Source organism: Centroberyx gerrardi, chromosome 8, assembly GCF_048128805.1.
Source record: "Centroberyx gerrardi isolate f3 chromosome 8, fCenGer3.hap1.cur.20231027, whole genome shotgun sequence".
NCBI lineage: Eukaryota > Metazoa > Chordata > Actinopteri > Beryciformes > Berycidae > Centroberyx > Centroberyx gerrardi.
The window spans coordinates 6,454,312-6,469,715 of record NC_136004.1 but is presented as its reverse complement, the minus strand read 5'-3'; the positions used below and the strand labels follow the sequence as shown (position 1 = coordinate 6,469,715).

The following is a 15,404-nucleotide window of genomic DNA, read 5'->3' as shown; positions in this document are numbered from 1 at the left end:
AATATAGTCAGGGAAAGTGACTCTTTGATGTTCCTCATCTCTCTATATGGGAATGAAGGAAGTTCATGTCTTGTCTGTTTACCGTTCAGCTTCACACCGTGTGTATTCTGTGTTGAAGTCACTACACTGTTTGCTATAGCAGCCAGAGTAGGTAATGAGTATTTAATGTGCTGCGTGGAGTCGCTGAGCTGCATGGCAACACTCGCTTTGAGGCTCACATGGCTTTGTGTGATGCTGATGCCTTTTGTGTTTTGTGGGTGTCTCCCTTTGGCGGTACACCGTGTAACATCTCTGTGTAGTTCTGCAAACATTATGTTTCATCAATATAAATGACCATGAATGTAGTATTTTATGTGATTTTGCTTCTGGATTTTTAACTGCACTTGATTTCACCACCACTCCCTCATTCAGATCCTGGGCAGTATATGCAACAGGCAATGTAAGTGGAATTCACTGTCAGCTTGCTGTCAATACAGTGCTTCAATATCATCGATCCCTGGTGGCATTTAATGGCACACCCTGTGTACAGTAATTACAATACAGCTCAGCCCATAGGTTAGGAACACTGTGGCCAGCTGGAGGGTCATTACCCTGCAGCGCCATTCATGAACTTTAGCCCATATGGGGTCCATGTTAATCTCCATTCAAAAAAGACTAGAATGAAATGGATTGTATGTACAGCAGGTACATGACTGAATATCTATAACCATGCAGTAATGTATGAGATCTGGACGCTGGTTATAATACTGCAGTAATGATAATACAATGCTTGTACAGTGGAAGAAATACATGGAATGATATTAAATTATTACAGTCACTGGCCTAGGCTTGGTTGATAATGACTTACACAAGCTCATCATCAATCATCAATCATGCTGATTGATATTGGAGATCACTTTGTACATTGATAAGTGGTATTATGTGTCAGGGGACAGATCAGTGAGCTAATCTGCATAACCTTAGGGAAAGGGATGTCCCATTTGTTTGGTAGAAATGCTGTAGGCTACAGCTGGAGTGCTAGATCATTAACAGAGGTGAAGCCAAGTGGAGTACAACCTCAACCGGGAACATGAAACGCATTCATCATTGTCATCAACATCATGATTATTACTATCAGTTGAAAGTGGCCAAATGTCTTATCTAATCAGTAGTGTTAATTACCGAATTCAGTGTGGTGGAGCTTCAGTGATTTGTTGCCGGTGTCAAGTGAAAACCACGTAATTGCAACTTTGGTGTTTTTCTTTTCATCCTTATTATGTGTCAAGTGAGCTTCACGGTCCTCAGGCCCATATCGTTTCATGTTATATAAGTTCAAAAATATAAAAAATTGTCCAAAATATTCCTTTATTCATTCCTGAATAATTCCAGTGTCTCCAGCGGCGGAGCGGCTACGTTACATCCTGGGTGAAGACGATGACATGCCCACGCCGACGCTCTTCACCGAGATGGACACTCTACAGCACGAAGGAGACGAGCTGGAGTGGAAGGAGTCTGCCAGGTGACTGACCACACACACACACACACACACACACACACACACACACACACACACACATGGATCATCAGATGCTTGGAGTTTACTGCCAGTGTAAGGTGTCAGAAATTGTCTGTGAACCAATTTAAACTTTTTGGAACTTCATATATCATCCTATGTGACAAAACACGCCCACATCTGGCCCTCTAAGCAGGTGGCAATTGCATGGAAGTGCATCAGCAGAATAAAGTTTAAAGTCCTAGATCACCAACATTACAAGCAAGTTCCCTTACAGTATTCCTTTGACCAGAGAACCATCATGTAAGAGCAAAGTGCTAGGAGAAGGATTAGAATAAGAACTAAGGAGAGAGATAGAAGAATGTTGGAACAGCGGTTTGGCCATTGACTCTTACTACTACTACATGTTTTTTTGTGACAAGTGAGAGTCTCAATTTAGTCTCCTGAGCAATAGAAGGCATCATGCTCTTACCCAGCAACAGCTTCACATTCAGTTTCATAAAGTCACACCTGGGAGCTTCCCACTACAACCACAGTCTCCTGCTTTGGGCCCCCAACTGCTCTGGTGGTGGTTAAATGCCTTGCTCAAAGGCACCTCGACAGTTGTATATTCCTCATCAGACCTCATTCTCTCTCTGTGTGTCTTGCTGCCTTCAGGTGGGTGAAGTTTGAGGAGAAGGTGGAGGAGGGGGGAGAGAGGTGGAGTAAACCCCACGTGTCCACGCTGTCCCTGCACAGTCTCTTTGAGCTCAGGACGTGTCTCCAGACGGGAACGGTGCTGCTGGACCTGGAGGGCTACTCACTGCCTCAGATTGTTGGTGAGATGTTTAGGGTTTAGTTCCGTTACAGTTCATGTCCAGAGGGCTTTGAGATGGTAATGCACCCTCTGGCTGCCATAGTGGAGGTCCTTAGCTCCTGGGCAACAGTGATAGCCGATTGCATGTCTAAATGTTTGACTTGGCCATCAGAATTTAGTAGACATAATTTATATCTGTGCTGTTTTTGACTAGGAACTGATCATTTCCCCACTGAAAAATTAATTTGGCTTGATTGATTTTGTGTTTAGATAATGCCAGCTTGTTAGCTAGTATCTGGTTAGCTAACCATCATTATCTTATTGTAAACAAATCTGATTTGCACAGCTAATGTATCTAGTAGAAGCTAGTGCTGGTAGTGGCTAGTTGTTGCACTAGTAGTTGCACAGTAGTAGTTAACATTAACATTGGTTGCAAATTGTCTTGTAGAGAAGTTAGCAAGCGAACAAATCCAAAAGCCAAGGTTAGCTGAGCTGACTCCTAAAGCTACAACGTAGAGGCTTGGGCTAAAGACAAGACAGTTTATTGTATTACATATCCTTAAATTTGGAAACAAATCTACTACAGACTATTGACTTTTACTTAAATGACTTACACCCACCCCACAAAAATCGTTATCAGGAAAACTATCTTTTCTTGTCCGTCTTTTCTCCGAGTTGTGAAGTGGGACACACAACTTTTGGTTGGAAATAAAAACAAACATGGAGGTGATGAAGCATAATATATATTGTTTTGTTGACGGCATCGTAGCCAAGACCAGCTTATATTAAATTAAATTTCGGAAGATGGATCACATACAATGTACTTTGAATAGTTTACTATTGTCAACAGACAGAGCGACGTTGTTGTAAGCCATGTTGGCCAAGGCAGCTATGTCACAACTCGGCCAATTCGTGTACGTTGCATCTAGAATTCCCAACTCCGATCTCATAAAATTTTCTGAAATGAGCACAAACTCTGAAACTCAGACTTTGCGTCGTCAATCAAGATTATGTTCCTCCACCACAAACTGTAAGTGACAATAGCACAAATTGGATTTTGCCACTAATATCTTTTATCACATTACAGCGAGCATCAAACTTTGCCTTGTAACGCACCATTACAGCAGTGGAAGTTGCATTGAGCAGTTAGTCACATATTCTTCCCCTCTCTCTCCACTGCATATCCCTGAATGAAGTGCCTAAAATTTCAACCACAAAGCTAGAGGAAAATATGTGCTCTTTCAGAGTTTGTGCCAGATCATTACTGCTTTAATTTCCACAAATTACATAGAAACAGTTTCATAGTTTCTATGATAAGCCCAACAACCCCCCTTTTTTTAATGGGTAGAGCTATGAAGGTTTAGAGAAAAACTAATTGCCTTAATTCCTAGAGAGTACACAATTAAATTTGGGCTGTTGCTGATATGAAACTCAATTTCCTACAAGATTGTTCCTTGAACTAAGTAATACCGGAGGTGTTTCTAAATAATTAAGCTAAGTATTTACCCATCAGCTATAATTACTTGGTTATTTACTATTCTTGTATTTACCTGGTAAATGCCTAGTGCTCAGGGGGCTGTGAAATGAAAAGTTACCACTTTTTTCAGCAAATCCGAGTGATGATTAGACTCTGATGATTACAGAGACTCATGGGGGAAATGGAGCAAGACAGTCACTCTTTTTACTGAACATGAAAGTACTTTATGTTCCCTCTTCAATGCTGTTTAAAATCACAGCTTGAGCTTTTCAAGTTTTCTAGTACTTTTTTACATCCTAAGATATCACAGGATGTTGTACTTATATAGATATATATATACAATTAGCATATGCCATTTTTGTGCCTTCTTCTTTTTTTTTTTTTTTTTAAATCACATTACAGTACCATGAGTGCATATGTTTACCTTAGAGATCACTGCACTGGGAATAGAACCACCAATCCTGGCTGTATTACTGCCTTGCTCTACCCATTGAGCCACACAGGACCAAGAACATCAGTGTATCCCAGTGATGCTTGTGGAACTGACTGCTGTTATACATACATACTGCTGTATACACTGGATTCCTACATCATATTTTCTGATGTGAAGGATGAATGTGTCTTTGGCAGATGACATCATTGAAAGGCAGATAGAAGAAGGCATGATATCTCCCGACCTGAGAGAGAAGATCAGCTTCGTCCTGCTGAGGAAGCACCGACACCAGACCAAGAAGCCGATCCACCGCTCGCTAGCCGACATTGGCAAGTCCAACTCCTCTGCCAGTGAGTGTCTGACACCCATTAAACCTCAGTCTCAAGTCTCTCAATTCTGCATAGCTTTCACTGCAGAGAACGGTCACTGAAAAGAATCGCATTACTAATGAGTCCAAATTTGATCTTGCAGTTTTTATCGTTGTAATGGGGGAAAAAGATCAAGCAGAAATTCATTTGGAAGCCATTTCTAAGACAAATCACATCAGGGGAGCATTTAGGACCAATGTTCCCTCTAATCTGGCAGTTTGGTGAACAAACAACATAATAAAATCTGCTCAGTCATCAGTCATTGCTCCACTTTATCCCCAAATATAGTTCATTTATACAAGCGGATTTGGACATTTTAGTGGCAAATGATATTCAGTGCAGGGGCTTTGCCATAGCTTAGGTCTCAGTGAATTGACGCCTAATTATTGCCGTGATTAATGCTGCTACTTATAATGTTGAACAGCATGTGTTAAGGCATGTCATCATGTAATAACACTGTCTTTTCCTTGAAAAATAGTATTCTTTTTTTTAATCAGTGATTGGTCCATTCTAGTCCTACACCCTGAGATATTTAATGTGCATACATTCAATATAACAATGGGTATGACTCACTTGGTAAATGACTGAATGAATGCACTCCTTGAGTCAACAAGGCTCATAGACTCCGCAGGGATGTATTAATGTTTGATGAGTTAATTACCGCTGTAGCATTTCCTCATCCTATCCACGCATGGGGAACAGCGGACCGCTATAAATCATAAAGCATCACCTCTGACCGGTCTGTTGCTGTTTGTGTCTGTATCTGTGTTCCTGCTTGTCAGATCGGAGTCCGGGGCCAAGGGGCGGCCCGGGGCCGGGGCCGGGGTCGGGGGCTAACTTCAACCGATCCACCGAAGACCTCCGAATGAAACAGCAGTCTGCCAGCTACGGCCGTCTGCGTGAGTGTCTGTGTGTGTGTTCATGGTCAGGAGTTCAGGACTTCATTCTGTAACATCTCACATCTACTGCAGGGCTGCACATTACGGCCACAATATCATAGAAACATATTTTTTCTCATTTTTTGAGGGTGTTACAATATTCAACCAATATGGGTTTTTGAAGGTTTTTGAAAATACTGATATTTTTGGATTGAGGCTGCCGGCGCCTGATATTTTGTGCCAATATTCAGTATCTATAAATTCGACTGTTTTCATGCACTAAAAATATAAAATGGGACACTAAAACTCTCCACTGAAACCCAGACTAATGAAATTGTTTTAGATGGGTTAGCAGCTCCTTAAGGCCGGGTGAGGCAGGTTTCACTGCAGGTTTGTTGAGTAAAATCCTCCCACACCACACTGGAATGATTTCTCTCATCAGATTAAATCTAATATTAAATAATAATAAAAAGATATTCACTAGTTGTGGTGGGAGAGGAACATCCATCATATCAGGTGGACGACATTGACTTGCTGATATCAGATTTTTAATAAAAGGCCAATATCAGTCCGATCAATTGGTCTAACCCTATCAAATGCGTAACAGAATTTTCGGGCATGTATTTGGCACTGAAGAGTGAGCTGGTAGGGGTTAAGTGTCTTCCTAATTTACACCTTACAGGATTTCTGTTTTGAAGTCAAAATTCAAGCAGTTACCTCTCGCTGCCATTTGGGAAATAAATGCTGCTTTAAAACTAGGAATACTGAAAATAACAACTTATTAAAAATGGATAATCGTGGATGGGGAGCAAGCAAGACAAGATGCAGTCGAACCGGTCTGACGAAACTGTCGTGTATGATGGATTTTCCCTGAGCTTTGCCATCTTTGTAAAGGATGGTAATATTAAGAGGGGAAATGATTTGTGCAGCAACCTGTGGTTTACAATGAAAAGAACAATCAGATTTCACTGTGGATACGAGAGATGCATATTAATGCTGCGTGTAAATGTCATCCGACAACTCATAGTTGCCCTAGATAGTGTGTTTTTCACATGCATGTTTGAAATTTTTTTTTTTTTTTCCTCTGTAAGCATTCCTCCATAACCACTAAGCTGGATTGTCTTACAATTGTCTGCACAAAGTATATAAGAAGTAAGCATATATTAAAAAACAAGGGGAAAGTAGTAAGAAAGAACTTTCTAGCTCTTCTTTGTAGCTTATATTGCTTTTCCTTGCACTTCTCTGTCATACCTGTTAATTATTACACACGTATGTATTAGGTCTTTACACCATTACACACTTCCAGTCCTTACTTTTGGTTGCTTGCAGTGCTTATGATCTTTATGTTTTACTGTTGCATTCATTGTAAGTCGCTCTGGATAACAGTGTCCAAGCGTTATGTCTAAAATATAGCAAGTAATGTGTTCTAACTGGTGCTGTTGCTGTGTTGCCTTCCAGATCACGCCCAGAGTAGGAGCATGAATGACATTGCAGACACTCCCAGCACAGACCAGGTGACTCACTATTGTGCCTTTCCAACCCAGCAGGGTGATTTCAATGTTCCTCAAACCAAGAGAACACGGAGATAAACATTATCTCAATGTTTATGTTGATTACCTAACATCAGTGTTTCCTCAGAGTGTGAACGACAACGTGTTTTATTTCTGGAGCTTTGGCTGAATTGTCCCCCAGGGTGTTTCGTAATGTAGGAATTCATATTCCTATCTTTTGTAATGGCAAAAACTCTGTTTATCTGCACCGAAGCACGGGCAGGAGCGCATGCTTGTTTTCCATCCCATTCCATTACTGGCGAGATTACCTATTTTATGTCTCTTGAGGTGTGGTGTCATTGAGTTTCACTGAAGCGGTGAGAGCCGGCTTTTTTTTCTAAGTCTCATCAGCCTTTCATTGCGGTTGTCGGCGAAGGTGGCGGCTAGCGGTGGAGGAAGCGTGCAAACACATAATTCACTAATTTGCGGGGACAGTTCAATAACGTGGTTTAAACCCGCCGACACATGCTTGCGCCGATGCGAGGACGTGCCATTGTTGCTCGGATTACCGGGCTTTGACACGGGCGGGTCAGGCTCTAGCGCATTGAATTAGCTGCACTTGAAAGTCTATGGCCAAATAATTATGACAAATAAATGAATAAGAATTTGATTGGGAGTATGCGATGCAGGCTCTGAAATTGCAGCTACGCGGAAGACCACTGCTCCTGGTAAAGTGCCCCAGTTGTGAGCGGGCGGCTCGATATTTGGATTGTATTTACATGCCTACACTAGGTCACATGTAATAATGGGCCAGTGGTAGTTTTTCGCTGTGTCGGTGGTGTGTGTGTGTGTGTGTGTGTGTGTGTGTGTGTGTGTGTGTGTGTGTGTGTGCCACTTTGTCTGGGTCAATATTGAGCTGGCACCGGGAAAACGTGGATCTCGCCGCCCCGTCCACGTGTCCGGCCCTCACATGTAGCGGCGGATTCGGGGCCGCGGGGATTTGGCGAGGCTCGCCATTATCGAGTGCTATTGTGCCGCTGTCCAATTAGCAACCGCGGCTTTGTGTGCAATCACACAGGTCAGCTCGGCCGGCCACCTATCTGTTTATTTCTCTTTCAGTTTCAGCGGTATCAGCCTACATATGTTTTGTCTCTCTGATTGGTGTTACTCGAGGGTTTAATGCGCCGGGCTATTATCTAGCAAAGGGCTCCTGTGGAAGAGCGGTGACGGTGGATTTAACAATGTCCTTCCAGACTAATCCTCCAGGTTTAGAGGGACTGTTAGGGAAAAATAATGAGGAGATGAAACGTTAACGATCCCTGCTAGGGAGATTGGAACTTTGCAACAGCCAATAGTTAAAGGATACAGCGAAGACAAAATAGAATGTAAATAAGAATAGAGCAAAAGGGGGTTATAAAAGAATATGCAGAAAGTAAAGTTAAGTAGAAAATGTATGAATCAGAGTTACGGAAAAAGTATTAATTACAGCATTAAGAAGGTGTTTAAAATAACAGCAGTAGAATTTACAAAGAAAAAAAGATTCATGAAAAATATGTACAAGGGATGGGACGATATATTGAATTTGATATATCGCAATACAAATATGTGACAATATGTATCGTGGGACAGAAAAATGAATCGCGATATACATTTTATTCTGCTGTAGTAATCACAAATGAGATGCTTGACCATCACAATTTCACAAGCTCTCCTTTGAAATTATATTATTTACACTTTGTAATGTCAAATTGTATCGTGAGATAAGCATATCGTCCCATCCCTAATTTGTATGATATGAGAATATACCAAAAACTGTGAAATACGCAGTGTCATACATGAGTAAGTATTAAGTAGAGTAAGTATTATTTATCTCCCTTGCTGTCAGAACATGATGATTTCTAGGAACGGTATGAATCATACTAACATGAGATGATGCCTTTCCGCTCTCTCTCTCTGTCTCTCGCTCTCTCTCTCTCCACCTCCTGTAGCTCAAGAATAAGTTCATGAAGAAGATTCCCAGAGATGCCGAGGCGTCCAACGTGCTGGTGGGCGAAGTGGATTTTCTCAACAAACCCTTTGTAGCCTTTGTCCGCCTGTCCCAGGCCACCACGCTAGGAGGCCTGACCGAGGTCCCCGTGCCCACCAGGTAATCACCGCCATGTCTACTTATCCATCACCTTCTCCTAACAAAGTCCTTTTCACCGATACCGAACCCAGCACATACCTCACATTTCTCTCCTCCACTGCGCAGATTCCTGTTTGTTCTCTTGGGTCCCCAAGGAAAAGCCAAGTCGTATAATGAGATCGGCCGAGCCATAGCAACCCTAATGGTGGATGATGTAAGTGTCTCTCATTGTGCGTTAAAGAACTTTTTTTGTATTTGTGTATTAGACACTGGAGAGTGTCAGGGAAGGTGTGGGGGAGAGAAAAGTATGATTCGCAATAAAGGCCGTGCGCTGGAGTCGAAGCCAAAGATGTCGCAAGTATGTGATGTGTGCCTTCGCCTGCTGATCCACCGGGATGCCCTGTTGTTGTGTTTTTATTAGGACTGGAGGTGAGGCTGATTGCTAAGCATCACTTTCACTGCAGGGTTTCTATTTGGATAATGAGTCACTCTTGGCTCACTAATGGGAGTGTTTTGCTCTCTCCAGAAGGCCGTTTTAGTTGTTATAGATGATGAGCTTGTTATATAACCAAGCCCAAAGTCAAGTGGGCTATTTTGATTGTTTCATAGTAGTTGCAGTAGTAGTAAAGAAATCATCAAGAAATCACCACCCCTAACTCCAAATGATGAGAGTCTTCCTGATTGAAATTAGACCCAACAATAGACATGTTAAACACATATATAATTGCTGTATAGTCAAAATGTGGTTATCAGCTGAATTTAAGTTCATCCAAAAGCATAGCAGCATATAGAAAAAGCACCAATAAATTCAGTGATTTCTTCCACACCAAAATCAAATCAAGCGTAACATGCCGCTCTATTTTGCAATATTCCTGTCTTCCCTAGGCTGCAGGCACCTGCTGCTTTTCATTAAAACAAGTTTCACTCTGCAAGAAATTTAGCCTGTGCTGTTTTTTGTGTTTTTTGTTTTACAGTCCCAAATGGCCTGCGGTCTGTGCAGTGACCATTTAAAAAACAGAACTGGGCCTATGCCCAAGTCATTGCCAATTAGAATCAACCCTTTGATTTTTTTTTCTACATTATACTCCTGTGGACTTGACTCACAATGTTTCTAGGGCTTGTTTAGTCATTGATTGGCAGTTGTTTTTGAATGTAGTCCAACCGGGGTCAAGGTGTCGATGCAGCTTTCAGGAATTAGATCTAACAAGGCTCCAGAAGCCATCAGAGGGGACGGCCAAGAGCAGAAACCCAGCTGTTTGACACAGAGCAGCGCATACTGATGATCACTATCACCAAGATATGAGCTTATTGAAACGGTGAAATCATATCTTCCCTCTCTCTCTCTCTCTCTCTCTCTCTCTCTCTCCCCCTCCTAGCTCTTCAGCGATGTAGCGTACAAGGCCAGGGATCGGGAGGACCTCATAGCAGGCATAGATGAGTTTTTGGACGAGGTGATCGTGCTTCCACCTGGAGAATGGGATCCCAAAATCCGCATCGAGCCGCCCAAGAAAGTCCCCTCGGCCGACAAAAGGTTGGACGTTTACCACGCACACTTCACTAATCCATACGCCACATAAAGGCCTGAGCATAAAGCCCATCAGCTTCTCTGTCTGCGGCACAATGAGCATTATGCTCAGCCTCGACTGGCAAGTTAAACTGAAAGGGGATTTCCACCAAAGCCGACTTAGTTCAAAATCTAGTCTTTAAATAGAGGCAAAAATAGTATTTAATATTTATACAGGAAAGCAACTGTCTATGAAGCTTTCATTCAACTATCTTAGGCATTGAATTTTGCTCGAGTCTGAGTAGGGTTTGACTGATATGGGTTTTTGAAGGCTGATATTGATGTTTTTCGATTGAAAGCTGCTGATATTTTATGCCGATATTCAGTATCTATAAATTTGATGATTTTCATGCCTAACCATTCCCCAAAAGTATTCATTGTTTCCCCCAGAATTTTATTCTTGTCAGTGTGGAAAAGACCATCATGGGACATTAAAACTCTCCATTGAAAGCCAGACTAATTAATTTATTTTAGGTGGGTTATCAGCTCAAAATGAGGCAGGTTTCATTGCAGATTTTAAAGACTGTTGAGTAAAATCCTCCCACACCACACTGGAATGATTTCTCTGGTCAGATATCTGATATAAAAATAATAATAATACAAACATATTGACCAGCTGTGGTCAGGGAAGAACCTCCATCATATCAGAGGTGGACGATACTGACTGGCTGATGCTCAATTTATAGAAAAGGCCAATATCAGCCCGATCGATCGGTCTGGCTCTAGTCCTGAGATCTCATGGGTCAAAACTTATAAAACAACTGAAATAGACCTTGGGAAGTTTTTTTGGGGGAAAATGTCTACTTTTGCAGAATAACAACCCATAATTCAATTTTGGTTCCATCTGTCCGTGTCTCTCGTCCGCAGGAAGTCGGTGTTTTCCTTAAACGAACTGGGGCAGATGAACGGCACCGCCGGAGGAGGGGGAGGCCTGGCCGAGGACGAGGTGATGCCGGTCCCTCACGAACTGGGAGAGGAGCTGGCGTTCACCGGACGGTAGGCAGTCCGGTCCACCTGGCAGACTGGGAGGAGGTTTGGACCGAACGGAAACCTGAATTTTGGCAAAGCAGGAGGAGATTCGGGTCCAAGCTCCTCTAAATTGCGTCAGGCAGTTTCCCCCATTGAGCAGTTTAGCTCAAGATGGTGAAAATTAATCTGCGGTCACATTGACAGTCTTCTCTAACACCTTCATCTGTGTGTGATGGGGAACGCCTAACACAATGCAGCCGAGAAAACACGACCAAATGTTCCACTTCTCGTTTTGTCGCATTGCAGGAAAGCAAAGTCTAAAGGGATATTTCAAATATTATTTTACCCCGGTCTGATAGGCCAGTGATTCTCAACCTTTTTCATATCAAGGACCCCTAATTTAGTCCACATCAATGTGATATTTCAAATATTATTTTACCCCGGTCTGATAGGCCAGTGATTCTCAACCTTTTTCATATCAAGGACCCCTAATTTAGTCCACATCAGGGCCACAGACCCCCATTTGATGAGATTTTGTCTCTCTGACCCAAATCTGAGAACATTTTTATTGTTAGATATGATTTTGTCCAGAATTCCATGACTATCTGTATTGTAGGTAGAGAGATAACAGAGAAACTATGACCAAAACAGTCATTCTTCTACATTCTCTAATTGTGTTAACTTCTTGTAAATGAAACAATGCTGAAGTTTAACAATTCATCCATTTGCTGGGGACCCCCTGGAACCCCCTCAAGGACCCCTGGTGGTCCCCGGACCCCAGGTTGAGAACCACTGTGATAGGCATTGACTTTGGGTGAGAGTTGGGTTAGTATGAGTTGAATTGTTGGAATGAATTCTAGAATTTAGGTGCTACTTTTGGAACATTTTTACATTTTGAATATTCTAAAGTCAAACCCACAAGGCTTCCTACAATATGCAGCTTTTCCCCTTGAGGCAGTGAAGTATATTGAAAGTCTCAGTTGGGCAAGATCCCATCCCACTTGTCACTCATCTTGATGAACCGACTGGTATACAAACTGGCTCTGCGTTGCTTCTCAGCCGTCGCTTCAAATGGCACAAGCGTGATGTTCACCGTGTTTTTGAACGGGTCTTGTCTGCCGTATGCTTAGCTCCGCCGTGCTGAACCCTGCATGAACGCACAGACACAGAGTGATGATGCATCCTGTATCCTTTCACAATCAAACCACGTCGGCTGTTTCTTTTAAAACTCCTAGAAACAACTGCAGCATGGTAATTTAGAGCGTGAATCTGTGAGAATTAAACGCGACAGATGTGGCGTTGACTTCTGATACCACTTTAAATCATAATTCAGCGGTCCCATCCTGTCATGGGAAATGACAGCGTGAGAGGCATCATAACCACTGTCTCTGTGTGTGTGTGTGTGTGACAGCTTCTGCAGCGGTCTGTTCCTGGACATCAAGCGGAAGCTGCCGTGGGTGCCCAGCGATTTCTACGAGGGCTTCCACATCCAGTCCATTTCCGCCGTGCTGTTCATCTACCTGGGCTGCATCACCAACGCCATCACCTTCGGCGGCCTGCTGGGAGACGCCACCGACAACTACCAGGTAACATGGAGAACCACACTTCGAAAACACACACAAGTCAGTTCAGGTACCGGCACTGCACTTATTCTAGGTGTATTTACTGGACATGAACTCTTAACAAAAAGGGTTCTATATATTGTGGTATCAGGAGATAGCAGAACCCTTCATGGTGCTGTAAAGAACCTTTTTAGAAAGTGGTTTATTTGATATTGAACCGTGCTCAAACAGTTCTTCATAGGACATTTACGGTGCTGTAAAGAACCCTATAAAATCCCAAAGGAACTTTTAAAGAACAGCACTGGGCTCTTTATTCAGATTTACCAGGGTTTTTTTGTGTTATTATTTTCACAAATCTTCTTTGATTCATTGCGGGTTTGTATCGATCCACTTCTCTCCTTGACCAAGGTGTACACACATGCAGCTGTACGCACACACACACACACACACACACACACACACACACACACACACGCAGGAATCATTTCAGATAAGTGTTTTGGCCGGCGCTGATTCACAACATGCTGTCAAGTTGAAATACAGCGTCTTGTCCCTTTGTCTGCTCTTCACTTTTGATTTCCTACCCCCCCCACACACACACACACACACACACACACCCTCCTCTCCCGTCTCATTCTCTCTTTTCTCCCCTCTCCTCCGATGCCATCTCAAACTTCAATTTCCCTCCCCGCCACTCAACCTGGCAACTCGGCCTACACCATTTCCCCATCTACTCTCAATCTCTTTTGCCCCCCACTCCCCCCCCCCCCCCCCATCCTCCCTTCCTCTCTCTATGTGTATCTTTCCCTCTCCCTCTCTGCTCCCCTCTCCATTTTTGTTGGTCTCTCTTTGTGTCCCTCTTCTATCTATTTCCCCCCCGCCCTTCCCACAGGGTGTAATGGAGAGTTTCCTGGGCACGGCCCTGGCGGGGACGGTGTTCTGCCTCTTCAGCGGCCAGCCCCTCATCATCCTCAGCTCCACGGGGCCCATCCTCATCTTCGAAAAGCTGCTCTTTGAATTCAGCAAGTGAGCTTCCCTCTCAGAGACGTACACACACATTATACAGAGCGGGGAATACTGTGGAGGACTCTGCACGCTCTTTTTAATATCAATTAGAGGATATTCAGCAGTGTCGTTATGGAGAGAAAGAAAACAATTGAATCCTTTGCTCTGCAGTGTCTGACCCCTGTTCATGATTCAGTTTTTGCAATCTACTCAATCTAATCTGAATGATTTAATTTCAAAACGCTGCTCAAAAGTCAACGCACGCAAGTTTCTCTAGTTGTTATTTTCTTGAGGCCTGAAATGAAAATCCATTCAATTAAAGTATATATATCTTGTTGGAATAATACATTCACAGAAATTAATAGCCTTTTGATTTTGCCTGGATTTTGCTTGTTACTTTATCCAATGAAAGTGGGGAAAAAAGTATGATTTTAATGGGTTTTCATCTCAGGCCTCAAGGCAATAAATACTAGAAACTTTGAAAAGTGTGCATGTGTAGACTTTTGGGGGATTAAATCACATCTTGTAATATGAATTTGTAACTAAGCAGTTTCAAGATGACTATAACGATAACTATGACTTCATTAATACTCAATAGTGTGTTTTATCTTCCTACCAGCAACGATTTTTTCAAAGAATGTGTCACATTTTTACCTCGTTTTGGAATGAAACTCTTCATATGACACTGCTAACATGCATGCATACCATCAGGTGCTTGAATCATGTCACATGTCATATGACCATTTTAGTTTCATAACCATATAAACGTGAAGTTAGAGCTTGTTAGTGCATTATAAAAACTATTCACCTCATGCATATATTCAATTTTCAGATGTAGATGATGCATACGATTCGGATACGTCCGTGCTTCTCTAATGCTTGCCCCCCCCCCCCCTTTCCCCCAAGGAGCAACAACATCGACTACATGGAGCTGCGCCTGTGGATCGGCATCCACTCCTGCCTGCAGTGCTTGATCCTGGTGGCCACCGACGCCAGCTACATCATCAAGTACATGACGCGCTTCACCGAGGAGGGCTTCTCCAGCCTCATCTCCTTCATCTTCATCTCCGACGCCATCAAGAAGATGGTGGGCTCCTTCAAGTACTACCCCATCAACACCGACTTCAAGCCCGACTACGTCACCGCCTACAAGTGCGAGTGCCTGGCCCCAGACCCGAGTGAGTTCACCCCTTGGCTGAGGGAGATACGAAGGGGCGGGGGGGGGGGGTTAACCACAAGGAGCCC

The 15,404-nt window shown here is 42.9% G+C and overlaps 1 protein-coding gene across 1 annotated transcript in view; it reads left to right on the top strand.

The window, feature by feature from the left end:
- Positions 1-1,430: 1,430 nt before the first annotated feature.
- Positions 1,431-15,404, top strand: part of slc4a5a (solute carrier family 4 member 5a) — a 26,444-nt gene continuing 12,470 nt past the window's right edge. Inside the window, exons 1-12 of the mRNA XM_078285096.1 lie at positions 1,431-1,498; positions 2,150-2,310; positions 4,396-4,548; positions 5,349-5,465; positions 6,903-6,958; positions 8,923-9,080; positions 9,186-9,273; positions 10,436-10,590; positions 11,491-11,619; positions 13,004-13,178; positions 14,047-14,180; positions 15,066-15,337. Coding sequence (XP_078141222.1) covers positions 1,446-1,498; positions 2,150-2,310; positions 4,396-4,548; positions 5,349-5,465; positions 6,903-6,958; positions 8,923-9,080; positions 9,186-9,273; positions 10,436-10,590; positions 11,491-11,619; positions 13,004-13,178; positions 14,047-14,180; positions 15,066-15,337 — 1,651 coding nt within the window. The 5' untranslated portion in view covers positions 1,431-1,445. The remainder of the gene's footprint in view (positions 1,499-2,149; positions 2,311-4,395; positions 4,549-5,348; positions 5,466-6,902; positions 6,959-8,922; positions 9,081-9,185; positions 9,274-10,435; positions 10,591-11,490; positions 11,620-13,003; positions 13,179-14,046; positions 14,181-15,065; positions 15,338-15,404) is intronic.